The following is a 27980-nucleotide window of genomic DNA, read 5'->3' on the forward strand; positions in this document are numbered from 1 at the left end:
GTGTGGAGGGGAGACCCATGCTTTTGCCTTGCCGTCAAGCAGAGTTCTTTGTTACCTCTCCCTTTTTTAGAACCCCACACATCCCCACCTACATAAAGCCAATGTGTCACCTGTCCTTTCGTGGCATTTCTGCAACTTAGACAAAGGCCCAAGTTCTCTATTCTGGTGAGCTGGTTGACCTGGCTCAGGTGGAGCAGTTGCAGCCAGCAGCCTACATCATTTTCCTGCCTTTACTGTGGAGCGTGAGTCAGCAAGTCAGCAGTTTCTTTCAAAACACATTTATTTAGTTTTTTTTTTAAGTCTTGAATAGATATATGTATGCCTATGTTCATAGCAGCATTATTCACAACAGCCAAAATGTGGAGCAACCCAAGTGTCCCTGGATGGATAAATCAATGAACAAAGCACGGAAAAAAAAAAAAAAATATATATATATATATATATACATACACAGTGGAATATTATTCACCCTTGAAAAGGAAGGAAATTTTGATACTTGCTATAACCAGAGTGAACCTTAAAGACATTATGCGAAGTGAAATAAGCTAGATACAAAAGGAAAAATATTATACGATTGTATGAGGTGTTCTAGAATCAGAGACAGAAAATAGAGTAGGATTACCAGGGGCTGCAGGGAGAGGTGATGGGACCATTGTTTAACGAGGACATAGTTTCAATTAGAGAAGCTGAAAAAGTTCTAGAGATGGAAAGTGGTAATGGTTGCACAACAGTATGGATGTACTTAAGACTACTGAATTGGACACTTAAAAATGATTTAAATGATTTTTTTAAGAGTCAAAGAAAACAATTCAGTATGGAAGAACCAGGGAGTACCATGCTGTGGAGAGAGTGGAGAAGATGTGTGCCTCACATCTTCTTGGAGAAGATCTCTGTTCCTCAGCCCCACCTCCCCATTCTCCACCCTTCTGTGTCCTGCTCTATGCCCTGTCTCACATCAACATGCCTCTTGCCTTCTGGCTTCTGGTTGGAGTCATTCGATGGGGAGCACTAGCAGGGGATGAGGCAGAGAGAAGAGTGAGGTCAGAGAATATATTTCCTCTGTTTCCTCCCTGCAGGATTGCTGCAGGTGAGGTGACCATGACCCTTTTCTGAAGGCCTGGCAGGCCCTCTCAGTCCCAGGAGTCTGGTGCTCTTTCCCTTTGCCTCTTCACACCTAGGCCAGTAGCAGCTGCCATGACCCTGGCTCCCTGGAACTGCACTATCCCTTGTGGTCTTCCCACTTCCTACTAACACCTTTGTAAACAGTCCTTTTATTAAATTCTCCTCAACTTACCCAATTTGAGCACATCATCTATTTCATGCTGGACTATGGCTGATACAAGGTAACTTATAACAAAGTTGGGGAAACAATGACCCAAAGAAAATCCACCTATATTCCCCAAAGATCTCTCTGATCCCCAAAATCTTCCAGCTACCCAGAGGAAGCAATGGTAAGGGATCTTCCATCTTCCAGCCTGCCCTCCTTCCCCTCTCTTGTTCCAAGAACTTCTTTCCCATTGCTATTTTAATACGGAGAATTCTGTATTGTTTTCTGTACAATTTTTGTAGGATTGTTTTCTCCAATCCTATAGACAATCATATTTTTGTACATAACAGAATTCCATTCCAATAAAACAATGAAGCCAGTCAGATATTTTATTTTTTTAAAAAAGCATTCTTCCTGTGAATGTTTCTACTGAATCCTAGATACAGATGTTCAAGGATATGGGGCAATTGCAGTTAAATATGAATAGAAAAGTTCAAAAGGTATTTTTGTAAGGCTGTTCAAATTGGTAATAGAGACAAAGTTCTGTTAGATGAGCTAACTCTCCCCTCTAAAGTGGCTAATTATAGGGAAAACAACCAAGAGTTTTTGCCTTCCTTCTAATAGTAATGGCCTAGAATAAGTTGAACATAGCTCCCCCCCTCCTCTGAAATTCAGGGAGATGTATCCTGCCCAGGTTTATACTAAACACACATTATTTTCAGGTCATAAGAAACAGTCTCACTTGCTTGTAAGTTCACTGGCTCAGGTAAGCAGACCATCTTTTTGCTGCAAAAGAAGAGCAACAAGAAAGTAGAGCTCAGGGCAGGGTCCTGATTGGTCAGGAGAGAGGGCTAGCAGTCACGTGCTCTTGTGTTTCCATGATGTCAGGTGCAAGAAGTCTACAATCGTCTATTATAGGCGTCTACTACTCCTGTCCTCCTCTTGCCAGGGCTGGTAAGACTAGTGTAAAACCCTGCTAGAGGCACAGGAGGATCCATGCCTGTGAATGTAACCAGTGGAGGCTGTGCACTGAGAAGTCTTGTTCCAATAAAATCATACGTAGAAACTAAGTAAGACATACATAAAACAGATTTTATATTTCTATATAAAAATCCAGCTATAGATTGGAAAGAATGAAATATCGTATACTGAAGTGGGAATGGGAAATTGAAAGTGGTAATGATTGTACAACAGTATGGATGTGCTTAGTGCTACTGAATTGTACACTTAAAAATGATTACAGTGATTTTTTAAAGAGTTGAAAAGATTAAGTATGGAAGAATCCAGGGAGTACTGGGCTGTGGAAAGAGTGATGAAGGTGCGTGCCATATCTCTCTGTTCCTCACCCACACCCCAGCCATTCCTCACCCACTTTGGCTTTCTAACACCTCCAAACCAAGATGGCCCCACTGGAAATTCAAGAAAACCCTGGGTCTTCGTCATTTCTCCATTGAAGAACTTAACCGCTGTGATGAGACTGCACCTCAACAAATGTCACATCAAAGGTCAGGATTGGTCCTCATGGGTGTGTCACGGTAGCATAGAGTGGGGTGGGGTAGGTAGACTTACTTGTCATTGACCGGCAAAGGAGCAGTGCAGAACTTCCCAACAATGGTAGTTCGGTCTTTTCTCCAAACTCGGTGGGAAGAGTGAAACTTGAGTTTCACTTGGTTTATCTGGCACTGAGGGTTGGCATGAGCTATGACTCCTTTCCCCTGGAATTCCTGTCTAGGTCTGCAAAGGAGAGGTAAATTAAATTACCCAAGAGCATTTGGCCTTTGCCTCCCCTTGGCTCCTATGGGGCTCTGCAGGTAGTGTTGGTTAGCTCTCACACACAAGAGAACTCCTTGAAGGTGTGGACCACAATCTTTTATATCACACTCACCAGGCCCTCTGCATGTATACTCACAGCTTTAAACATGGCTCAGAAAATAGTTGTTGATTTTTTTTAAAGAAAACAAGTGGACATGGCAGCAAAATGGTAGCTCTTGGATTTTCATATCTGGAAAAATGTCCCTGTTCTTAGATTCCTAACTGGAGAAAATCTTCACTTTCAGATCTACCTACTGGAAGTAGAGCCCTCTTTCAGGGCTTTCAGTTCCATAAATTTTGTGTGGACTTTTGTATTTTATACTGAGTATGAATGTGTGAATGGGAAAAAACAAAACAAAAAAAAATGGATCTTGAAACCAGACAGAGCTGGTGTGGTACTGTGTAGGTTTTGTGTCTTCCCAACTATGTGGCTTTGGAGTCATACAGCCCTAGATCTAAACCCCAGCTCTCCCATGCATGAGCCATGAGCTTGACCCACAGGCTTGGTACACCTCTGAAGGCAGCCTAGGTGACCCAGAGTAAAAGCAGAATCCAGGTCTCTCTTGGCCCAAGATGGAAGGAGGAGTATGAAGTCACCCATCCATGGGAGGTGACAGGAGATTCAGGTGTGGAGCAGGGAGGCCTGCCGGGAAGTCACTAAGGTGGGCAAAGTCCTGGGGAGCAGGAAAGACACTTGCCTCCTGGACCCTGCCTGGGCCTCTTTGGCCTCCACCTCGGAAGAAGCAACGGGGACTGGAGGAGGAGGAGTGAGGGGGTGGAGCTTTCGCCTTCACGCATGAGCGTTGGGGGTCATCGAAAGTAGAGGGGTTATGGCTCAGCCACATGGTTTCTCTTTCCTTTCTGGCCTTTGCGGAGTGAAAAAATGTCTTCTTTGTGTACTCTTTAACCCAAGGTTAGTCATAGAGTTTGTTTTTTTCTTTTGAGGAAGATTCTGTATGTATTCCAGAGCCGTTCCTGTTTTGTTTTTGTTTTTTAAGTTTAGAAGTATTTTAAAATATTTCAGAGGAAAAATAAGATTTTTCTTTTTCGAAAGCTGCATGGATAGAAGGACTTGCAAACTAGTAGGATATGAAGGACGCTGGGAGTGAGTGACCTAAGGACTTGGTTTGGGTAAATTTTCTAATTAGAAGGAAATCCTGGGGTTTCACAAAATTATACAAAGAAGGGAAAGACCACACATAAACCCCCCTCCTTTTTTTCAATTTCTATTCTGCAAGGGGGGGGGGGAAGAAAAAATAAAACAAGGAATTGAAGATAGCTGTGTCTTGAGTCTTCTTCAAAAAAGTAATGCAAATTGCTTTTGGGAGAAGGAAGAAACTGTGGATGTCCATTCCAGTCACTCAAGGAGTTTTTAAAAGTGTAGTGGTTGAGGCTGTGCCCAGTCTCTGCTGTAATTGGCCTGGGATGAGGCTTAGAGAGTCAGTGGTGTTTAGGACTCTGCAGGCGATTCTAATCAGTGACCAGTTGTGTGGTTGTCTTGACCCCTGCCGGTAGTGGCTCATCTTTCAAGGTGCAGGAGAGGCAATGAAAGCACCTTGTGGAAGTAACACGACCTTAAACTGATCTAATGAAAATCATTCAGCTGTAATCTGCAAGACTCTCATGGGCCCCTGAAGATCCGTGTTGGGACCCTGACTGCCATACCTCTCTCTGTGGTCTGTGTGAGCTGGAGCCCTGACCAGTGCCAGGGTGTCTGGGAGTCCAGAAGTGTGCTCCTCTCGGTACCATTAATGTCTAACACTGCAGCCTGAGAAATGTTTCCAAATTCCACTCTGATCTGGTCACTCTCCTCCTTAAAAGTCCCACTGGCTCCCCAAACTGCTCTCAGGATAAAACCCAAAATCCCTAGCTGTCCTTCAACACCTGGCACAGTGTGGCTCTGAGCGGCCGCCCCATACTCCCTCTGCCACCCCCGCCTCCTCTCTGCATTCTCACTAACCCCTGGACTGGGTAACTCCGTCAAATCACTACTGAAACATCACCTTCTCACTATTGGTCAGGCTCTGACCTACTTGTCCTCACGGCATCTGCCACTGTGGAAAAGCATGCATTTCTATGGTTGTGCTTCATCCGCTCACCTGCAAACTACACTTCTCAGCTTCCCCTGCCAGCAGACTCCAGTGAGAGCTAACCTGCAGGAGGCACACTTAGTGGCGAGACCACTTTGGGCTGTGATTCCAGAGGGGCTATATTTCTTTCTTTTTTTTTTTTTTTTCAGAGGGGCTATATTTCTTGCCTGCTTCCAGCTCCCACCAAACAGCCACCTCGGTGGATCCTGCTGACACACTACCAACATCACCTGGCCTTGTTCCTCCGACCCCACAGGAGGATTGCCCCCTGTTGCTGATTTCTGCATTGTCCCCCCGCCTCCTTTTGGCTTTTCAGCTCTCTGGACATATTTGTAATTAGTTCCTTGGGTTAAATATCTTCTGTTGGACTCCCAGTTTGGGCTCTGGTTTCTGGATGGGACCCTGCTTGCTGAGACAGTGACTTCTTTGATTAGACCGGCTCCTGCTGGCTTGCGAGTAACTCACCAATTGCTTTGTAAAGAAACATGCACCTCTGCTGCTGTTCCTATCCTCTGCCAGGCTTGAGCCTTCCTATAGTTGAAGTTCTCTATCTTCCCACCTCAAGCCTGGTCCTGCCAGATGCTAGGCCCAAATGTGACCCCAGAAGGGAAGGAATGCTCAGCCTGCTTCTAGATATTAGCACCACATGGCATCAAGCCCTGCTGGCCTCACCTTGTACTCATTTGCTAACTAGCCCCTTTGCCTGTGATTCATTTCTAATAACTCACCTAGTACTGGCCCCACTTTCCAGGAGTAGGTGCTTCCCAGGCTCTGGTCAGGCCTCCCTGGCCAGTGATGAGGTCTTCCTGCTTGCTGACATTCCTGATGCCCCCTTCCTGGATTCCTGACTCATGTTTCCTATCTAGGTTCTCATGTTCTCACCACCTGTTGAGACACCCCATATCTTCGGCTCACCCGCCTCATCTGCTGTTGTCTAAATAAACTACCCTTGGATCCAGTACTGATCATGAACCTGGGACAGTTGCCCAGCATGTGCCTGTGGGTGCATCTGCAGCAGGTCCTGCCCTCACCTCCACCTCCAGCCCAGCAGGCTTGGGCCACCCATTAGTGATCACACAGTGCCTGTTGTGGGAGATGTGTGTGCGTGTGATGCGGGACACTTACGTACATGGTGATCTTGACCTGGGAGGTAACGTTGCTGCTAAGGAAGGTGACTGAGATGAAGGTATCCTTGTTCCTTGGCTCCTGCAAGTAAAACTCCACCAGGCTGTGATGCACTGGGAAACCGAAGCAGAGCAGATGCCTGGGCCAGAGGTCAGCGGTGCAAACTGCCCACAAAGCCCCAGAGAGCAGCAGTGCAGGAATCTGAGATCTACCTCTTAGTAGCAGGTTACCTGCCGTCCCCCAAATCCTTAGCTTCCAACTGGGGATAATAAAAATAGGTCTGAATGAGAGTTAAATGAGTTAATACTGGAAATTCCGTAGACAATGCCTGTGGCTAGGAAGCATTCAATGCATGTTAGTTCTTGTTATTACTTATAACACTAAAATGTCCCACTCCTCTCTGCTTGATGACATTGTGTTGGTGTAGTGATTCTGAAAGAAAAGCATGTCTCTTATACTAAATAATTAACTCATAAAATGTAATGATACTCCTCGACTCCGCACCCTACACACAGTTTCAGGAAGCCCACTTGTGTGTAGGTGACTATTTTCCTCTCTGTGGCAGCCTGGGTGCCTATATGGCATCTCCACCCTCCCAGGCAGCATGGATCCTGGGGCTTTCAAAGCTCGTGTCATTGACACAGACTAGATGAGGAGCCTGGCTCATGATGATATCCCTGTGACCTGCTGTCTCTTTGGCAAGAGAAGTTAAGAAGTACAGCTTCTCGAACATCCTATCCTTTCCTTATTAAGGGGGTGGCCCATCTGGTGGCATCTTGCTGTATCTTTGGTCTTGGGGCATTTTCACATACTTCTCTGGTGATTGGGACACAGCTGGAGAGGCAGTCCTTCACCTCTTACCCTACTTGTACTTTTTCATTTGTCATATTTAATAGGCAGATATAGGAGGAACATCGAATGGACTTAGGTAGACTGAGCATTAAGTCAGAAGAGTGCTGTGATCCATCTGGGCTCATGGGGTTGGTAACAAGACTCACTGATGGGTGCTAAGATACCAAGAACCCACAGGAAGGAAAGAAAGCATGGTATGGTTCCCCTCCACAGAGAAAGACATCCAATGCCATGCCCCTCCTGTCTGTCTTTCAGTTGTTTGCTAGGGGGTGCAGATTGTTCTGGTGATGGGCAAGGGCAGAAGGGGAGTGGATAACTGCAATGTGGGAAAAACACTAAATTGCATAAGCTTTACGAATTTAACTCCCTAGGCTGACTTTGATATATTGTACCACTTCTTCCTTTGCTGGCAGGTCTCACCTCATCAAGTATGTTTCCTAAGGTTCTGCTTCTCCCCTTTCATTATCTGGAAGCCCCAGGAGAGTCAGGTCTACTAATGTTGGGTGGGCATGAACTGGGAGTGGAATCCAATCAGTGCAGGAGTAAGACATGGGAAGCAGCACACAGATCCCTGGACAGTTAGTCAGGAGACCTGGATCCACGGCCCAGCCTTGCTTCCTCGCTGTGTCCCTCTCCCTAAGTTACTGAACCTCTCTGTGTCCTGGTCCCTTCATATGTAAACAGTAACCCTTGACATGACCTCACAGAACATGGCAAGGATTAGTGAAGTAATGGGGAGAACACACTTCATGTGAAACACTAGGGAAAGTAATATTGTCAGAAAAATTATTATTTGGAGAAGATTGATTCTTTGCTCTGCTAGTACATGCCTGGCAGGAGTCAAGGGTGACCACTGTCCTGCTGAACACTGCTGTAGCCCAGGCAGGCCAGGAGAACTGGGCAATGGGAGCCCAGTGCCGTGGTGGCCTGAGAGTGGGTAAGAGCAGGTTGCTACAGGCTGCTGGCACCACCCGAACTCCAGGTAGAGGAGGATCCCAGCTCCAATGGTCAGAACAAAAGGCTCAGCACTGCAAGGCTCAGAGCATGTAGGCAAACAGGTATTATGCTCCTTGGTTCTTTCTGTGCCTCTCTGAGGTTTGTGAACAGACAGGGCCATACTTCTGGGGCACCAAGAGGGAGTCTCACAACAAATATGAAACAGTCACAAAAACTGTGGCTATGTGAACCTGCCTTAGCAGGGACCTGAAAATGCCTCTAACTTCAAGTGTGCCCCAGTCTCCCTACCATGTGTGTTCCTGGCTGTGCAGACAGAGAGGAGCCAGTTCAGGTTGCTGTTAAGCTGTCCAGAGCTGGAAGTAAAACTGGACATCTGGTCCTGGCACCACTGCCTCTGTCACTGGACAAAGCATCCTCCTTCCAGCTGACCTCAGGAGGAGGCAGTGAGGACAGAGGAGTAACCTAGAAATATGGCTGTAAAGAACAGATTCTCTTTCAGAAGCAGAGGCAGAGAAGCCAGTGTGGAAGCAGGTGGTGGCATGAAAGGGTGTAGATTTTGGAGTCACAAGACCTGGAGTTGAATTATACTTTTCCCACCCCACTGTGTAGCCTTGGGCACAAGGCTGAGTGTCTCAGAGCCTCCCCTTCCTCATACCTAATCCAAGAATTGGGCTGTCAAATGAGTAGATATATGTGAGAAGCCCACAGTTGACTCTTGAAACCCACTTGTTCGTAGGAGGTAGCCAAGAATTCTCTCTAGCATCATAAAGACCCACATCTAGTCTCCTCCAATTCTCTGATTGACAAAGGGAAAGGAATTATTTCTTATCAAGTTCCAGTCCCTGTGCTAGCAACTTCCTGTATACTATTTTATTTTATCCTCACGTTGATTCTTTGAAGTAGATACTGTTATTGTTCCCATTTTCTACATAAGGATGTAGAGGTTCAGAAAACTTAAGTAAGATTCTCCTGATCACATATCTCGTAAGCGTAGAAGCTGAGATTCAACTCCAAGTTTGTGTGACTACAATCTGAGCTTTGGGCTCCATATCACATAGCACTAGGAGTTTGGTACAAGGAAGGAATGGCCACAAAGATCCCTCCACCAGGATACGAGGTGGCTCAGCAGTTGAACATCTGCCTTTGGCTCAGGGCATGGTCCCGGAGTCCCAGGGTCTAGTCATACATTGGGCTCCCCTCAGGGAGCCTGCTTTTCCCTCTGCATATGTCTCTGCCTCTCTCTCTGTGTCCCTCATAATTAAAAAAGAAAAATCTTTTTTTAAAAAATAAAAGATCTCTCCACCAACCAGACACAAGCAGATCAGAAAATCAGTCGGAATTAGTGTGGCCATACAATTTATCATCTTAACCAGCATACTTGTCCTATACACTCAATAAACAATAAACTAGACTAGATCCCAGGATAACAAATGTCAAAAAGGAAGCATAGTCGATCTACTTAAGATGCAAATAGCACCGGAAAAGATGATGCTCCAACCTGTGATATATTTCATGGGTTCTAAGACACACTCTCCTCTCACATTTCACATCTTTTACTGGTATCTTCGCTTCAGTGAAATGCAGTGGTTAGAAACAACAGTGAAGAACTGGAATATGTATGTGTAGGGGGAGGAGGGCAGAGGGCAAGGTTCAATATTCCTCAGAGATCCTGACCCATAAGATGGGCACCAAGGAAGGGGTAAAAAAGTATGCAAGAAGTGGGGAACCAGAAGGTCCTCCCAAATATCATACTACAGAGTCCCAAGCTGGAGAGAAGGAGGGAGGAACTAGGATAAATATATGGAGAGTAAGATGTCCTTAAGTCTTCATCTGCAGTAGAGCGATGGGTTGGACTAGCTCTGAAAGTTCAGGATCTAAGACTAGCTGCTGCCCACCCTCCCACCCCTTCTATAGCATCTTTGCCCCAATCTTTCACCTCCCACCTTGGCTACCATGCTGTGCTAGACACAGGCCAAATCAAAACCCTGGACTCTGCAGGACAGCATACTAGCAGAGCTGAGCTACACATGTTTCCCCCAACTCACCACAATATGGAGCCCTGGAAGTGGTCAGGAGGTAGACTTTCACTTCCTTGGGAAGCGGCTCTATCTTGATACCACTTTGTTCCATCAGCCCTGGAAGTAGAGAGGCAAAGACAAAGACAGCAGAGTCCTGAGAAGACCATTTCAGTGTCCCTTGGCACCCACCCATGTATTGATTAATTCATGTACCCGATCATTCTATAAACAACTACGCTGTATGCTCATTACATGCCATGCCCAGTCCAGCCAAGGATAAACATACAAGTAAACAGGACACACATTCTTCAGATCATTGGGCCCATTCCAGGAGGTATTTATCAGAAATTTGAAATTATGTCTCCAATTTGCAAAACAATCTATAAGACAGTTGTTTTAATGGCTTTTTATATCCTTTGCAGACAAAGCACAGGGAAGCATTTGACCTGAAGAATAGTGGTTGACAAGTTAGGGAAAGGCATTCCAAGCAGAGAATATGGTTTGGACAAAGGCACACAGGGTGAGGAAACATGAAATATTCTTGGAAGTACAAGTAGTTAGCATCCTGGTGTTCAGTGCCAGGCAAAGTGAAGTGAGAGGTGACGCTGGCGGATAGTGTGAGGTGGCTGTTTATACCAGCAGGACCATCACATTGGGGGAAACTGTGGCATATGCCCCCTGAGTAGGAAGTAATGTTGATTTGCTTTATTGTGGGAAACTACATCTACTTTAACATTTTGTCAAGCTGATATCCATTTCATTCATATAAGGAATGACAGGTTGCTGCAGTTCTGAGTGGCAACCAGGGATGGGGAGTGAGAATGAGAGAGAGGAAGGAACCATTTATATTTCCCAGAGTTCTTCCTGAAATCCATCTTGGAGAACCCTAGGATGTTCTTAGCAATGACCAGCACATGGTGAGTTGAGGCCAGATCCCTTAGCCTTTCCCAAGCCCTTCTCCCAGGCTGGCCTGGATCCTCCAGAAATGTGCCCAAGCCAACCAGCAAGGAGGCAGCCCTCTAGTTGGTGCATGGTTGCCACAGCCTCACACCTCTAAAGAGGGTCATGTACACCATTCTTGGGGATTCCTCACAAAGCCTTGGTTTACAGTCTATCAGGACTTGGAGAATGGCTGGCCTAGCTAGAAAGACCTATAGCAAGCATCTGGTCTTGGAGTGAGGGCAGCAGCTCTGGGCTATTCCAATGTTTCCAACAGGTCCTGAGTCTGGGCTTGCAGATGAGGGGCTGTGTGTGAAGAGTGTGTGCAGAGCAAGTATGGCATCAGGCAGCAGTATAGAGGGTGAGGGGAGGGACACAGAAGGCCATATGCCATCTTCCAGATGGAAATAGGCTGAGCATCTGATCAGTGAATTTCCTTATCCAGTTGGATAGACTTCTTGACCATAGGAAATCAGGACTTACAGAGGTGACAACTAGCAAGACTTGAACTTGCCCCAAATTGCCAAAGGGGTGGCATTTACCAATTCTTGGACAGGAGAGCAGAAAAGGGTTAAAACAATCCAGACATTGTCCAGCAAGAAAGGCCTTGTAGGTGGCACAAGGAAAGGCCATCAGTGGACAGGAATTCTCCAGGGCACTGATGTAGAGGTACACAGCCCTCATGTGATCACAGATCAGGTAACTGTAGCCTGAACAGGGGAAAAATATAACCATGGTTTTAGTTTAAGACAAATGAAAACCCCTCCATGCTACTCATTGTAATTCTATTGAATTTTATATTCCAGCAGGCTATAAAATTTAAATTCCAGCAGGATGTCTCCTGAACCACATTTTAAAATGTTAATGGAAATGGTTACTACGTTCTCCCTCTTCTTTTTAATTTTCCTGAGATACCTAAGCTCAGTCTATCAAAAAAATTACTTAAATTGAGACCCATCTTTCATAATCATGCAAACGCTCTTTTGGAAAATGGGAGCTTACGGGGATTTGGTGATCCTGACCAACTTCTTACAATGAATATCTGCCTGCACATTTTAGCTTCTTCATAGTCACCTACACAATCAAACTTTTTACAACCTCATGATACTCAGCCTAGCAATGAGATGATCAAGGGAGTCAGCCGCAGTTCATGGTAAATCTGAAAGTCAGTGTGCTTCCGAGTTTACCTGGCCAAATGACTGATACACTGAATTTGCCAAATGTCCCAATTTAATAAAAAAACTTGTCTTCTTGTTATTGTTTACTGTATAAAAATTTGAAGTAACTCACACTGGATGAATTGCTGGGCTAAGAGGTCTATGGTGAGCCATCACTTTAGGGTTCTGGGGTCTTCACATTCTCCCTTCATCTTGGGACCACCACCCCCTATTCTGGGACCAGCAACCAAATCTAAGCCTGTGTTAACTTGCCTTCCCCCATGGTTGGGACACTCTTTATGGGCAAGCTCCTTCCAGCTGCAATAGGGAGCTGGGGAACACAAGCTAAACCCTTCTTACAATTGTGTTATGAGGAAAAATGAAAAGGGCCAACTAAAATGCCACAGAAATATATACAAAGGTCATAAAACCAAACTATCCCATCTGATAAAAAATGCTAGGAAATCTATAAATTATAAAAATAAACATGTTTTTGAAAATCACTAAGTTTGGTAAATCAGATTAGGGGTTATTCAATAACATTGTTAAAAGAATCCTTAAAACGTTAAAAAATTTGGTAAAGCAGGAAAAGACTAAAAACGTAGTAAACAAATCAGGATAAAATTCTCATAAGAAATGCTGATAGGACAGTTTAGCGCTGCCTTCAGCCCAGGGTTGATCCTAGAGACTTGAGATCGAGTCCCACGTCGGGCTCCCTACATGGAGCCTGCTTCTCCCTCCACCTGTGTCTCTGCCTCTCTCTCTCTCTCTCTCTCTCTCTCTCTCTCTCTCTGTGTGTGTGTGTGTGTCTCTCATGAATAAATAAATAAAATCTAAGAAAAAAAAAGAAATGCTGATAGGTTGCCTATATTCATAAGAAGACTATAAAAAGACTAAACAACCCTTGATCCTTAGCTTTTGACAAATTTAATGTTATTTAAGATAATGCTAAGAAGAATGTATTCAAAAAGAGCATTCCACCAGCACCTGGGTGGCTCAGTGGTTGAGCATCTGACTTGGGCTCAGGGCATGATCCTGGGGTCTAGAGATTGAGTCCCGCAGCAGGATCCCCACAGGGAGCCTGCTTCTCCCTCTACCTATGTCTCTGCCTCTCTCTCTGTCTCTCATGAATAAATAAATAAGATCTTAAAAAACAAAAGAGCATTCCAGAAGAATATAATTGACCCTTGAACAACAGGGGTGTTGGGGCACCCCACCTCCCATGCAGTTGAGAATTCATGTATAGCTTTTCATTCTCCCGAAACTTAATTATTAATAGCCTACTGTTGACTTGAAGCCTTACTGATAACATAAACAGTTGATTAACACGTATCTTGCATGTTATATATATATATTATACACCATATTCTTACAGTAAAGTAAGCTGGAGAAAAGAAAATGTTAAAAACCATAAGGAAGAGAAAATACATTTATAGTACTATATTGTGTTTATAAAAAAAATCCATGTACAAGTGGACCTGTGCAGTTCACACTCATGTTGGTCAAGGATGAATAGTGTATTTAGAAAAGAAGAAATGTATATTCATTGAATGTACTCAAGACGATTATCTTGAAAACAATTTTGGAGAACTGTCAAATTTAGTAAGTTTGGGGAAATGGTCATCAGTGAATTGATCCTTCAGGTAGCCACCTTTGGGTGTATCATTCTACTCCTGTCACAGCTAGGCTCTGCAGGAGATGTAGCTAGTGTGGACCATACCACAAAGTGGGGCCCAGGAAGAACAGAATATTGGCTGGAGTGATGATATACACTGTAGGACCTAAGAAGTGGGGAGACCAGCAAAAGTATGGTGCAAGCTTTCAATTTCAGGCACTCTTCCCCCAGAATTCCCCTGGTTCCTATAGACATCCATTCAATAAGTGCTGCGAGAGGTCTTACGGGGCATAGTAAAGGACACTAGAAGGAAGACCTCCTGTGGCCCACACTGGCTGACTCAACATGAAAACTGTTGGTGAATTCCAGCCTCTGGGGCAGCCAAATACCAACCCTTTCTGGCTTTCTGACCTGCGTGAATGAAGGTGGGACAGCCAGGTTGGTCTTGGCCTCCATTGACAAAGTAGTCCACATGTCCAACAGGAATCCGGATACCCAAATCTGAAAGAAGGCAAAACCCCATTATTTCTTATTGCAGGGGCATGTTTTCTAGGCCCCAACGCAGGGTCCCCTGGCAGCAAAGCCTGAACTCTAACTTTGAGAGCCGCCCCCCACACTCTGTGCCCACCTCACCCTTAAGTGCTGTGACACTGCAGAACATGCCCTCAGTTTTCTACAGGCGTTTATCTACACTGAAAGGAAGCCAAGAAGAATAACGCCATGAGAAGATATTCATATTTGTCTAACAAAATCAGGAAAAATATCCCTTAATATAAGTTCTTATAGATCACTAAATGTCATAAGCTGGGTAAACTTCCTTGTCAAGCAAGCGTTTATTTTATTTTGAGCAATAGAATATATATATATATATATATATATATATTTGGAGCCACATTTCCACAGTGTCCCTCATATTTTTGTGCTGTCTTGACTGAGCAAAAATATGACCTGGTTAGTTTGAGACTATCGCCCTCATCGCATCACGTGACCATATCTGACCTCTCAGACTGGGTCAGAGGCAGCTAGTTACCAAAGACCCCAACTTTCCCCTTCATAACATCTTTCCCCTTCCCACATCCATCGCTACTGCAAGCGATTGGTCGTATGTTACTTGTTTAATGGCATCGATCCAAGGGTTAGGCAAAGACCTAGAAGCCATCCTTGCTTCATTCCTTTCCCTCACTCCCTACACTTAGCCCATCACCTGTCTGGTCAGCTCTACCTCCAAAATATACTTTGAATCTTTCTACTTCTCTCCGTCTCTCCTGCGCCCACCTCTGTGCAAGCCACCACCACCTCTCGCCCACACCACTACTGCAAACACCCTCTAATGAGCCTCCAACCTCCCTTAGTGTCCCCTGGAGCTGACTCTCTGCACATCAGCCACAGTAATCTTTACAGGAACTCCTAATGCCTCTCTGTTCTTGCTGTCAGCTCCTCACCTTGGCCAGCCTGCCCCGCTCCAGCCTCACTCCCTGTCCTGTAGCCACGTGGTTGGCTTTCCTGTCCCCAACGGCATCTTGTTCTCTCTACCTCGAAAGTTCTCCTAGCGCTTCCCAGGGCTGGCTCATTCTGACCCGCATAATATCACCTCAGATATCACCTCCTTGAGCAGACTTCGCTCAATAACCTTACCTGAAGAGGTCCCCACCCCCACCCTCTGCCCCACATCCTCCATCATCATGCTCACAGGGTGTAATTATGTCTGCTTCCTTGTCCGTAAGCTCTGCAATTTACAGCAGGGACATTACCTGTCTTTTTCTCTGCTGTAGCCCCAATACCAGCACCATGCCTGTCACATGTGTGTGCCTAATATTTATTGAAGGGAGTAATGAATGAATGCCGGCTCAATGAAGCCTATATTTCCACGTGGGCAGGGACCTTCTTCAATGCCGTGTGCATTGCAGTATTCTCCGGGCTGACTGCATAGCTCAGTAAAAATTAGTTAGACAAAAGGAATACTTTTTTCCCCTCTGGTCACACTAGGAGGAAGCTCCAACTCTGAAGGGGACTGCGAGGCCTAGCTCTGGTAAATGGGGACCTAATAAGTCCCCTATTCAGCAAATTTAGAAACAGAAGAGGTTAACCTTGATAATTAACATGGTTAACCCAACAGCTAGGTGGAGGCCTGTGGGCTTTGCTTTCCTGTCTGTGAGATGATGAAAGTCAGAAAGAGGGTTGAATAATGTGACTGCTTGGGTTTCTTCCAGAATTATAAATCTGAGTGTTGGATGCTAAAAGAAGGCTTCTGATAAAAAAGAATGAGACATAGACACCTGTCACTTGAACTGCACACTCTTCTGGTGGGGGATAGGCATTATTTCTTCTTGTACCCACCAGGCTGAGCACAAGGCCTGGCTGACTCCTGAGCATTTCATAAAGAGTAGAAATGAGGAGGAATGCCCATCCTCTTTCCCAATGGTCAGAATAGCTTAATTTGGCCATAATAGATTTAGGGTTGAGGGTCTTTCCGATGCCTGTCATTGTTGGAGAGGAGGTTTCTCATTCTTCACTGCACTGAAGGGCTGGGATCCTCCCTGGGGAGGAGGGAAATCCTGACAGGCCTGAGGATCTGCCCTAGAAGTGGAATGTCCCAGTCCCATGGGGCCGGCCACATTCACCCTGAAAAAGCAGTGTGACTTTCCCATTTACCAGCCCAGCAGCAATGCCCTCCCCGCACAGCCTCATCACAAGGTTTAGTAGTAATCAGAGATCAAGATGACACTGATAAGCTCCTCATTGCAACAGAAGCTCAGGAAGGGGGGAAGCTGCCCAGGGTGACACAGATAGATGCCAGCCTCCTAGTCCCTGCCGTGCTCAGTCCTCCCACCCCAGGAAGGTCAGCCTCCCCTCACTGTCAGTGTCTGTGTGGATGGCCTCCACGAAGAGGGCGTCTCCAGGGTCCAGGCGTTCCTCCAGGCTGGCTCTGGTATACTCCGGTCCAGCAGGGTCCAGGCCTGCTGGGACAGATTGATGTCAGGGGCCCTGTTCCTCTCAGCTACAGGAACCCTCATGGATCCGCCACATATCTCTCAGGGCAGCCCTTCCTGGTCAGCTCTTAGAGTCCCCCAGCAAGGACCCAAGGACAAGAGTAAACTGTATTCAGGACCCAAGGGCAAGAAGACCATCGTACCCAGGAAACCCCACGCTGTTCTCTCCGATTCTCAATGACCCAGCTTCCCTGGCTCTGGAATAAGCTTGATAACATCAACCATTTGGTAAGGGCTAATGTAAGTAATTTTAATCCACATGTACTCATCACAACTGCTATAATTTTTTGAGCAGTTACTATGTGTCAGGTCTTGTGCTAGTCTTCATAACAACACAGGGAGACCCTGAGACAAGGATTTCAAGCACAAGTAGCTTATTTGGGAGTTGATCACAGGAAGTATAGTGAGGGAGTAGAAAAATGAGTCAGAGTATAAAAAAAATTAACGGATGGATTATCACTTTGAGTGACTTGTTCTCATCCCACTGGGACCCTTCTGAGAGGCTCTGTAGTACATGACTCAGAATTGTCCCACTGAAGGGTCAGAAGGTAAGGGTATTTACCACACAACTCTAGTCCTTTATTGGTTGAGGGTAGCTTCTGAAGCATAAAGTCCCTAGTGCTTTTGTAAGTATTTAGCATAATTGTCTAAAGGTGATTTCCATAGTCGGCCAAGGAGAAATGAGCTATTACAACTCATTTTACAGAGGTAATAACTGAGGCATTAGAGTAATATTAGGTAATATTAGGTAATAACTGACTTTAGAGATCATAGGGCCTCAGATTTTAGCAGAAGTAGATAATCATAAGAACAAAGATCCCTTCTGCTTGCCTCAACAGAGGCATTTCCTGGGCATTCTCTCTCTATCTCCAAACTTGGGAGAATGGGCAAGAATGTTACCTGTGATCCGGCCTAACTGGCCTTTGTAGAAATGTCCCACCATGCCCCCAACGTGGGCCCCAAGGCTAACACCAATGATGTGGATCGAAGACTCTGGCACACCCAGCACCTAGAATGGGGCATTTACAGTGAATTGCATTTGGGCCACAGCAGACTTCTGGACCCACAGGATCACACTTTTCCCTGAAGCTTCAGAGTTAAAGGGCTCTGGGCATGACACATGCCCCACATATGCTTTGGGGTAAAAAGTCAGAATTCATCCCATTCATCACTTGCCCTCTTCCTAGACACCCCACCTTGAGGACTGCCTCACTTTCTCTTTGGTGCCCAAAGTGTGTGAGCAATGACCATGGCCACTCCTTCTTGAGAGACTCCCTATCTGACATGAGTGGCACATTTTACAGAGGAGAAGCAGGAGGCTCAGAGAGGGTCAACAGCTTGCCCAAAGTCAACACTGTAAGTGGTAAAGTTGAGCTTGGAAGGGAAGACCCACAAGCTACTGGTGGCTCTGCTACCGCCCTGAAGCTCCCATTCATGTGTTGACTCTTTCTTTGGGTCCCCTTTCTCCTCCCAGTCAAAACTCACACCAAGCTCTTTAACACCTACCAGGAGTTTACTGAGGAAACGGGAGATCTCAAGTCCCAGCTTAACCACATTTTCCACGGCTGAGAAGTAGACACCCGTAGAGCCATAAACCCAGTCCACAGCAATCACATTAGCATTTGCTGCCCGGAGAAGGGTGCCAATGAATGTATCAATCCAGGAAGGCTTTGTACCTAAGGCCCTAGACAGGGCCAAGAAAGGATAGGAAAATTATCTCCCAGGCCAATGTCCATTGTCATGGAAATTACAATGCCACTCTCTATTAACAGAACAAACCCAGGGAGAAAAAAGGTGGAAACAAATAAGAGGAGTATATGGGCAATAAATCATATACCACTTTGAGCATAGGAAGAGTGCAATCCCAAAGTCACCAGGGCTTCTGCCTATGTGTATGGAACCTTTGCGTAAATTGTTAAAGGGTACCTTTTGTTCCAGGTAGATGCAGCCTCATGCCAGGGCTCAGAACTTAGGTTGGATTTCAACTCCAAACAACCCTCAGTCAGGCATTAATCATAGGGGAAAAAAGGTAACTTTGTACCTTAGAGTTATGCTTTGCAATCTTAATTCTCATTCTATAATATAAGCACTCTCCTTGAGGGATGTTTTTATTTACTTGTCCATTTGGTCATCCTTTCATTAATTCAATGAGCCAGGCAGTATGCTATGTGCTTTGTGAGAAATAAAGAAAAACGAGATACATTTTCTATTCTTCTGGAACTTACAGTGTAATAGGGCTTTTCTAGGAAAAGGAGAGTGATAGAAAAAATTTCGTAAAACTTTCCCAAGAGATTAAAATTGGGAGAAGTTTTCTCAATGGCCCACAGCAAGGGAACAGTAAGAGCATGCTCCTGTGGGCAGAGGAGCACAAATAGGTGTGTGCCATAAAATGTAGATTCAGGGGATCTAAGAGCAGACACAGTAACAGCCTGCTGAGCTCTCCAGCTCTTTTAGCTATCTCTGGGTTGGGGATACACACCCAGCCTTGGATAGTGGTTGAATATAAGATTTGCTAGAGGAGATACTTTAGCACAAGAGCGAAGAAGAATGCCTAAGGAGAGATGTGGCTGGGTCCCTGGAGTCCAGGGATTTGAGAAGCAGAGAGAACCCAGAGACCATGAAATGGTGATCCTTTGTGCAGTGCCTTTGTGTTCACCTCTTCCTCAGACACCTCCATCTCTAGTTGCTCTATATTGCTACTATTTCACTGCATTCTCCCTCTTTCCTCCCACCAACCTTCTTCTGTTTCTGGCCTTGTTGATGGGCTCTAGAGAGAAGCTGTTGGAAGGAAGGATGGTGGTTGAATTGAGACTCAGTATTATAACAAAGTTTGGACTGTAGGGCATCAAAGAAATTGAAGAAGAGAAGCACTTAGCATCTGAGAAAGGTTAACCTCAGGAGATGATGGAAGTAGCACCAATGAGTAGAAGTTTCTTAAATCATGAAACCAGGGAAGAAATGAAGAAGAGGAAATAAACTCCTGGATAAAAAACACCATGCTGTTACCCCAATTGCACAAAGCCTCTGACCTCATTGGCTGAGATGAATCATCTAACCCATGCTTCAGGGAGAAAAGGATCACTGAGACCATCTCTACAACTTCCCTTTTATTCAGATGTGGAAACCAAGGCTCTATGTGCCAGGGCAATTTGCCCAGGGTTATACATATTTAGTGTTTGAGTGCGTTTGGACAAGACTGAGCAGAGGAGTAATGCACATGACCAACAAGAATAAACAATGCAGTGTGTGCTCATGTTGATCTGAAATACCTTCAAAGGCAACAGGAGGTGAGAGATGAAACATGGGACTGTCATTAAATTCATTTCTCCTCTTGCTCCCCACTAACTTCCTATGGCATGTGGTCACTCTCTAGTTTTTAGCTGAGATGTTTCTATTGGCTGATTACTCCCACCTGAATCCATGGATGATTAGTTTGGTTCCCAGAGTGGCATTAAACCCAGAGTTTTGGATGTCACTACTTTCCTGCACTAGCTGCCCACAGCTGGGTTCCAAAGGGGTGAAGAGGAGAAACTGGACTTTGAGATTGGTGCCTTGGAGAAGATTAGCATTCTGGAAGTCAGTGCACTTTGTCTGTGGGGTAGGAGGTGCATCTCCTGGAGGAAAAAAACAAAAAGAAAAACAAGAAAGATCACCAAGGTGAGTTCATCTGTTCTTGGAAGAAAAGTGTTCTTGAGAGGAAGAAAGAACTAGGGGCTTACAAGCATTTATTATAAATCAGCTAGTGCAATATTCAGACTAGTTTAATAAAGACATCACTTCTGTAACCAAAACCTGTGAATAGTTTTCATGTCTAAAGATACAATGCCAGAAAAGGATATGACTGTTACTCAACTAGAGCAGATTAAAGGCCATGGTGAAGTGGATATTGTTATGAGATAAACTGAGTTGCCCCCATAACTCCATATGTTGAAGTCCTAACCACTTAGGACCTCAGAATGTGACTACATTTCAAGATAGAGTCTTTATGGAGGCTATTATGTTAAAATGAAGCCAACAGGATGGGTCCTAATCCAGTATAACTGGTGTCCTTGTAAGAGGAAATTTGGATACAGACATAGAGGAAAGACAGGAAGACACACAGAGTAGATAGCCAACAGCAAGCCAAAATTAAGTCAAAGGTCACACTTCTATGCAAAACATGCCTCTGAGGCATTTCCCTCAGAATGAAATCTGAAGTCCTAACAATGGATTAAAGCCCTGAATGATCTAAGCCACAGGCTCTGGGAGCACTTTGCTGTCCAACTATTGCTTTTTCCATTCTGGCCACGTGTCCTCCCAGCTCTTTTCCCTCTACACAGTCTTAGACCACCTGAAGGTGCTTGCACTGGCCATCCCTTCTGCCTGGAATGTCTTTCCACAGACAGCCACCTGGCTAACGCTCTCTTCTCCTTCAAGTCTTTGCTTGTCAAATGTAACTACCTTGTTTAAATTGCCATCTACCTGTGCCCCACACCCAAGTTCTCTCAATCTTCCTCATCCTGATCTATTTCCTTTTATAGCAATCATCCCCTTCTAATCTCCCATGGAATTCACTAGTTTATTATTTAGGTGTATTCTTTGATTTCCCTACAATAGGATATACTTTCAAAGAAGGCAGAAATTTTTATCCATTTTGCTCACTGTGCTGCCTAGAATAGTGTCTGTCACACACAATAAACATGAAAAGCAAGTTCTTTGAAAAAAATAATAAACTAGATGTACTTTTGATAAGACAGAGTAAGAAAAAAAAGAAGGAAGTCACAAGTAAACAATATAGTTTTAAAATATACTGTAGATTTTTAAAACCATAAAAGAACAGATTTATACCCACCCAAAAGTTCAAAATACAAATATTTTCCTAGAAAATGGGCAATTTCCTAGGAAAATTTACCTTACTGAAACTTAAGAAAGAAAAAATGGAAAGTCAAATGTTAAAACTGTAGCATTAGGGAATTGAAACCATAGTTTTCAATCTATTTATCAAAAAACTCTAGCAGGCTGGACAGTTTTACAGAAAAATTCTACCAATCCTTCAATTCTTATTACTGTTCTGGAGAATCTAAATTCATTCTATGATAATAGCCAGGATATCAAAACTGGTCAAGGACAGGAGAAAGGAAAGGCCAATTTCACTATTTAACACAGACATAAAAACCCTGAATAAATTATCAGCAAATTTAAGCCCATCAAAGATAACAAGAATGAAACACACATCATGGCCAAGCAGGGTTTAATCCAATGAATGAAAAGATGGCTTAACATTAGAAGATGTATTAATGTAATTCACATATAAAAAATTAAAGAAAAAAAAAGCCCATATGCTCCTCTTAATAGATGTAGAAGGAAAAAGCACAGTAGAATTTAATAACCAACACTTCTTAAGAAAAAGTATCTACCAAGAATCTATTGCAATGACCATACTTGGGATGAAATGTTAGAAGCATTCCATTTAGAACTGGGAAAAAATGAGAATACTTGTTATCAGTGCTTCTATGAAATATTGTACTGGAAGGTCTAGTCCTAGCCAGGGAAACAAGACAATAAAATGGGATGAAAGTTACAAAGTTTGAAAAGGAGGAGAGAAAATTGCCAAGATTTGCATATGATAGAATAAAACTTTTGATCACTTGGGAGTATGGAAGGTGGCACAGTGAATCATGCTCAGATATCCCCTCTCCCCAACCACCACTCCAACTAAAGACTAATCAGAGTTGAAAATCAAAAGAGAGAGAGAAATACATAGCCAATCTTAAATATAAAGATTATGTCACCATTCCAGTATGGTGCTGGGTTCCTAGTTTGGTAGAAGGCAATGGTTGTGAGAATTCAGCTCTGTGAGGTAAGCAGGATCCTAGAGTGCTCCATGTTAGGTGTGGAAGGTCAGCACCAGGCCCCTGTGAGGTAGGGAGGGGCTCTGCAACTCAGTAAGGAAGCTAAAAACAAAAGCAATGTAACCAAAAAAACATTGCTATTGACTTTTTGACTGGGGCTTATAGCTTTATTTAGGGAGGCAGGATGAAAAGAGGAGGCCTCACTAATAAGATCTGAGCTGAACTGGAGGAGACAGTCTAAAGATGAGGGGTGAGGGGAGGGTGCCTGGGTGGCTCAGTCAATTAGGTGTCTGACTTCGGCTCAGGTCATGATATTCAGGGGTCCTGGGATCAAGCCCCTAGTTGGGTTCTGGACTCAGCAGGGAGTCCACCCAGCCCCCCTACCCCTACTCTTGCTTTGTCTCTCTCTCTCTCTCAAATGAATAAATAAAATCTAAAAAAAGAAAGAAAGAAAGAAAGAAAGAAAGAAAGAAAGAAAGAAAGAAAGAAAGAAGAGAAGGGAAGGGGTTGATGGGAGAAAGTAGGGAGAGGCCAGACACAAGCTTCTCATTAAACATTGAAATGAAACTCATCAAAAACAAAACAAAACAAAACAAAAACAAACAAAAAAGAGAAACTCATCTATTATGTTAGAAGTCAAGATACTAGTTATCTTTGGGTTGGTAGTGATTAAGAGAGAGGAGATATGTGCAAAGGGTTTTAAGAACCTAGTAATGTTTTATTTCTTGATCCAGATGATAGTTATACAGGGGAATTCACTCTGAAAATCCATTAATCTGTATATTAATAATCTGTGCACTTGTCTGTATATATGCTGTATTTCAGTAATGAGTTCACTTTTTTAAATCCTGCAAACAAAATGTTTAAATATAGAGACATCTGGGTGGCTTGCCTTTGGCTCAGGTCGTGATCCTAGGGTCCTGGGATCGAGTCCTGCATTGGGTTCCCCACGGGGGGCCTGCTTCTCCCTCTTGTATCTCTGCCTCTCTCTCTCTCTGTCTCTCATGAATGAATAAATAAAATCTTAAAAAAGTGTCTAAATATATACAGAAATTGAATGTTACCAAGATAGTCAATAAAGCCAATAAGTGAACCATGAATTCATTCCAGGTAAAATAATATTTTAAAAGCCTTTGACAAAGACTTTAAAATAAGTATGCTGAGAATCTTCAAGGTTAAAAATAAATATGGAACATAAGAAATTATGAAATAAAAACATGCATAAATGATAAATTAAGGTATTTAGGAAAACACTAGTTTGAAAATTGGAAATGAAAAAGATGACCATTAAAATAAAAAAGGATCTGGAAAACTGTGTGGAGTTTCCTCAAAGAGTTAAAAATAGACCTGCCCTAAACCCAGCAATTGCACTGTTGGGGATTTACCCCAAAGATTCAGATGCAATGAAACGCCGGGACACCTGCACCACGATGTTTCTAGCAGCCATGTCCACAATAGCCAAACTGTGGAAGGAGCCTCGGTGTCCATCGAAAGATGAATGGATAAAGAAGATGTGGTTTATGTATACAATGGAATATTCCTCAGCCATTAGAAACGACAAATACCCACCATTTGCTTCAAAGTGGATGGAACTGGAGGGTATTACGCTGAGTGAAGTAAGTCAATCGGAGAAGGACAGACAGTGTATGTTCTCATTCATTTGGGGAATATAAATAATAGTGAAAGGGAATATAAGGGAAGGGAGAAGAAATGTGTGGGAAATATCAGAAAGGGAGACAGAACATAAAGACTCCTAACTCTGGGAAATGAACTAGGGGTGGTGGAAGGGGAGGAGGGCGGGGGGTGGGGGTGAATGGGTGATGGACACTGAGGGGGCACTTGACGGGATGAGCACTGGGTGTTATTCTGTATGTTGGTAAATTGAACACCAATAAAAAATAAATTTATTATAAAAAAAAGGAAAAGGTCCATTTAGTCTACCTTGAAAAAAATAAAATAAAATAAAATAATAAAAATAAAAAAGGAATCAGGGACATCTGGGTGGCTCGGCAGTTTGGTGCCTGCCTTCCAGCAGGCCCAGGGCGTGGTCCTGGAGACCCGGGATTGAGTCCCACGTTGGTCTTCCTGCATGGAGCCTGCTTCTCCCTCTGCCTGTGTCTCTGCCTCTCTCTCTGTATCTCTCATTAATAAATAAATAAAATCTTTAAATTTTTTTTAAAAAAGGAATTAATACTATAATGTTCAGTACAGAAGTTAAAAGCTTTTAACATGAAAGTATAGTTAAAATGTATAGACAATAGATGGAGAGGTTCCAGTTTTTATCCAGTAGCTGTTCTCTAAAGGAAGAGAATAGGAAAAGAAGCAATATTTTGAAAAGATAATGGTTAAGAATTTTCCATAATCAAAAAAACATATGAGTTCTCCAATCAAAAATTACACTCGGGGTAATGAGTGAGATAAAAAACAAATAGGAGTGCCTGGGTGGCTTAGTCGATTAAGTACCCAACTCTTGTTTTCTGTTCAGATCATGAGCTCAGCGCCATGGGATTGAGGACCGCATTAGGCTCTATGCTTAGCCTGGTGTCTGCTTCAGAATTCTCTCCCTTTGCCCCCCTTCTTTATCAAATAAATTTTTAAAAGTATATATATATAAATAAATAAATCTATGTATCTATCTATGTATCTATGTGTCTATCTATCTAGCTATCAGTAGATTGTAACAGCAGAACATCACAGATAAAAAAATATATTTTTAAAAATTCCCAAATGTATTGCACCATTTACAAGAAATGGATAATTTTCTAGAAAAATGTGATTTAGTGAAACTGAATCAAGAAGGAATAATAAGCCCAAATAAAACTAGTAGCATCCAAACATTAAATTGGTAATCAAGAGTCTTCTCTGGCCCTAAAGTACACTAGAGCTAGGTGGTTTTGAGAACTCCACTGCTTTAAAATATAAGTAATCTTTATCTTATATAAACTGTTTATAGAATAAAAACTTATTTCATGAGGTAATAATAATCCTAGTATCAACAGGACAAAGGTAACTCAAGAAAAGAAACTGATGGATAAATTTTTTATGGACATATATGCAAAATAATATACATGTAAATACATATAAAATTTTTTAAAATTGTGGCAAAATAAAACTCAGCATTGTATTTAAAAACACACCATGATTAAAGAATTTGTCCCTGGTGATCTTAGTCTGATTAGGCTAGCACATGGGGCTTTAGAAGAAAATTCGAAAAAGTGTCTTTAGAGTAAGATTGCTTAAACAAGACACCAGAAGCACAAATCATAATAAGAAGTAAGAATTAAGACAACAATGTAATACTGTTTTTTCTATCAAGGCGACAATATGAAAAATGTCTGATACTACAAAGCATTGGCTGAGAGGTGGGGAGACAGCCATGCTCGCATACTTACTAGTAAATGGTCATACCTTCTTTGCAGGGCAATATTTCCCACGTCTATCAAAAACGTAGAAGATAGAAATCCTTTCAGATCTAGTATATTGTGTATGAACAGCCATTTCAAATAACAAGATAGCTGTGTATGTTCTTTTTTTAATTATTATTCATTTATTTATGATAGACATAGAGAGAGAGAGAGAGACAGAGAGAGAGAGGCAGAGACACAGGCAGAGGGAGAAGCAGGCTCTATACCGGGAGCCTGACCCAGGACTCGATCCAGGGACTCCGGATCATGCCCTAGGCCAAAGGCAGGCGCCAAACCACCGAGCCACCCAGGGGTCCCCTGTATGTTCATATGGAAGAATTTCACACACAGATATAAGGAGACCGTTTTATACACCCACACAAATAAGTACTTAAGGGAAAGCACCCATGCAGCTAAGCAGCACCTTTTAAAAGCCACCCTTCAATGCTGGAGGTGAATGCTGTCCTACCCGTTGAACATCTGGGCAGTGAAGGGTGTGGAGTAGAGGCAGGAGATGTTGCAAGAGAGGGAGAATGCTGGCAGACTTTCTGGGAGGTGTGAGGAGCATAGATGAACAAAAAGGCATGAGCAGCTCCAGGCAGAAGGACTGACACATTCTAAAGCTGGGCAGGGACAATTAAATGTCTTGTGACACAACTGGATGGGGGCCTGTATGGGGAACTTGGGGTGTGAGGGGGTCCACAAGGGAGGACCGGTGCCAGGAGGAGAGGGATCTTCATCAGCAGGAGAACCTCCAGGCCACAGGAGTGTTTAGATTTGCTACATTAAACCAGCAGGCGTGGTGGGTGGACTTTTTACCTGGGGAAAGGTAAGATGCAAGTGGCACCTGCGGGAATGTTTTCTAAAGGCCATCCTGTTATCGGTGGTAGCAGAGCTATCGTAGTCCTCCCAGGGAAGACGACAAACCTGTGTTTGATTTGGGTCGGCAGATTAGCAAGGACATCTACTCTTCTCAGTGACAAAAATCTTCTTTAGTCAGGAAATTTTAAATTTTAAAATTAAATGTATCTTGGCACAGTGGATATTTTTAGGGTGGATGTCAATCATATTTTGGAATCGATCAAGGTTTATTTTCTGATGGTCATCCTGGCTTGTGCCGGGCAAAGAGGATTATAATGCAGCTTTTGGAGAAAAGAGGACAAGAAGAAAACACTTGGGAAGGTGTCCTGGTCGTCATCAGTCCCTTTATGATTGTAGGGTTTTTTTCCTCCCTCTTCTAAATTCATCTCAAGAGAGGGCTTTTAGGGGACCTTCCAAAGGTTAGCACTGCATAAATAGATGGCTTAAGCAACAGAACCACTGACTGAAAGAAATGCCACTCAAGTCCCGAGCTCCCAAATTACCTGCACTTCCAATGCTGAGCCACAGAAGGAGCCCCCATGAGCAGAAGTGTCTCTCCCTGAGGCCCGGGGGCATCGCTGAGCTGGAAGTCCCAGAGCTGGGGTGAAGCCGACTCCTACTAACCGGCCTCTTGAAGTTTTGGACACCACATACCAGCTTGGGTCTCAGTAATTATTAACTGGCCTCTTGACCTGTAGAAAAAAAAAAAAAACTCTCCCTATTTGTTTAACCTTCACCGTTTTTTGGTTTCTTCTTCTCTATGAAAATAAGTACACTTTTGTTTTCTCTCTTTAAAGCAAGGGACATTGAAACACATTGTCCTTCCTCTCTGAGCCAAACATCATCAGGAAATGATTTCCTGTACCTCTCCCACTTCCTATTGTAAAATGTTAGTAAAAATCGAGGCAGAAGTCTTTCATCTTCTAGGTGGTGACAAAACCGTTGTCGTACTGGAATCATTTGTGGACTTGTTTGTCTCCCTAGGAAGACTCAGCAACTTGAGGTCAAAGACCATCTCCTTTCAGTTTTTTGTGGGGGTTTTTGATTTTGGTTTGAGAGAGA

General features: G+C 43.6%; 2 protein-coding genes across 8 annotated transcripts in view; one reads left to right on the plus strand and one right to left on the minus strand.

The window, feature by feature from the left end:
- Nucleotides 1–6282, plus strand: part of POPDC2 (popeye domain containing 2) — a 37158-nt gene extending 30876 nt beyond the window's left edge. For 2 of the 4 annotated variants that reach the window (XR_008663224.1, XR_008663226.1), the window contains exon 5: nt 5319–6282. The gene's annotated coding sequence lies outside the window, so the exon portion shown is untranslated. Of the gene's footprint in view, nt 1–2624; nt 2773–5318 lie in introns of all 4 variants that reach the window. The other 2 variants (XR_008663225.1, XR_008663223.1) reach the window with 2 other exon arrangements.
- On the minus strand, nt 328–27799 carry PLA1A (phospholipase A1 member A). 4 transcript variants are annotated; one of them, XM_055315816.1, is made up of 11 exons: nt 27422–27790; nt 20235–20436; nt 18329–18506; nt 17723–17831; nt 16688–16789; nt 14244–14333; nt 11603–11770; nt 10149–10238; nt 6299–6458; nt 2837–3001; nt 328–2053 (listed from the first exon to the last, which is right to left on the minus strand). In XM_055315816.1, exons 1-11 carry the CDS (start codon nt 27492–27494, stop codon nt 1969–1971), a joined length of 1422 nt encoding a protein of 473 aa, XP_055171791.1. In that variant the 5' UTR covers nt 27495–27790; the 3' UTR covers nt 328–1968. The 4 variants fall into 4 exon arrangements, with proteins under 4 accessions (XP_055171791.1, XP_055171792.1, XP_055171793.1 ...); XM_055315817.1 differs by having other exon boundaries at nt 329–2053; nt 6299–6407; nt 27422–27786; XM_055315818.1 differs by lacking the exon at nt 328–2053 and having other exon boundaries at nt 2876–3001; nt 6295–6458; nt 27422–27799.
- Nucleotides 27800–27980: the final 181 nt, after the last annotated feature.

This window comes from Nyctereutes procyonoides, unplaced genomic scaffold (assembly GCF_905146905.1).
Source record: "Nyctereutes procyonoides isolate TBG_1078 unplaced genomic scaffold, NYPRO_anot_genome, whole genome shotgun sequence".
In the NCBI taxonomy this organism is placed as follows: domain Eukaryota; kingdom Metazoa; phylum Chordata; class Mammalia; order Carnivora; family Canidae; genus Nyctereutes; species Nyctereutes procyonoides.

Excerpts from the sequence above, each read along its gene's own strand:
- PLA1A (XM_055315816.1), bottom strand. The coding sequence starts at position 27,494 with ATGCCCCCGGGCCTCAGGGAGAGACACTTCTGCTCATGGGGGCTCCTT. Across the intron at positions 6,459-10,148 it reads TTCCAGGGCTCCATATTGTG|TTTGCACCGCTGACCTCTGG; the intron begins GTGAGTTGGGGG and ends CTTTGTGGGCAG. Across the intron at positions 3,002-6,298 it reads TCCCAGGTCAAGATCACCAT|ACCTAGACAGGAATTCCAGG; the intron begins GTACGTAAGTGT and ends TCTCCTTTGCAG.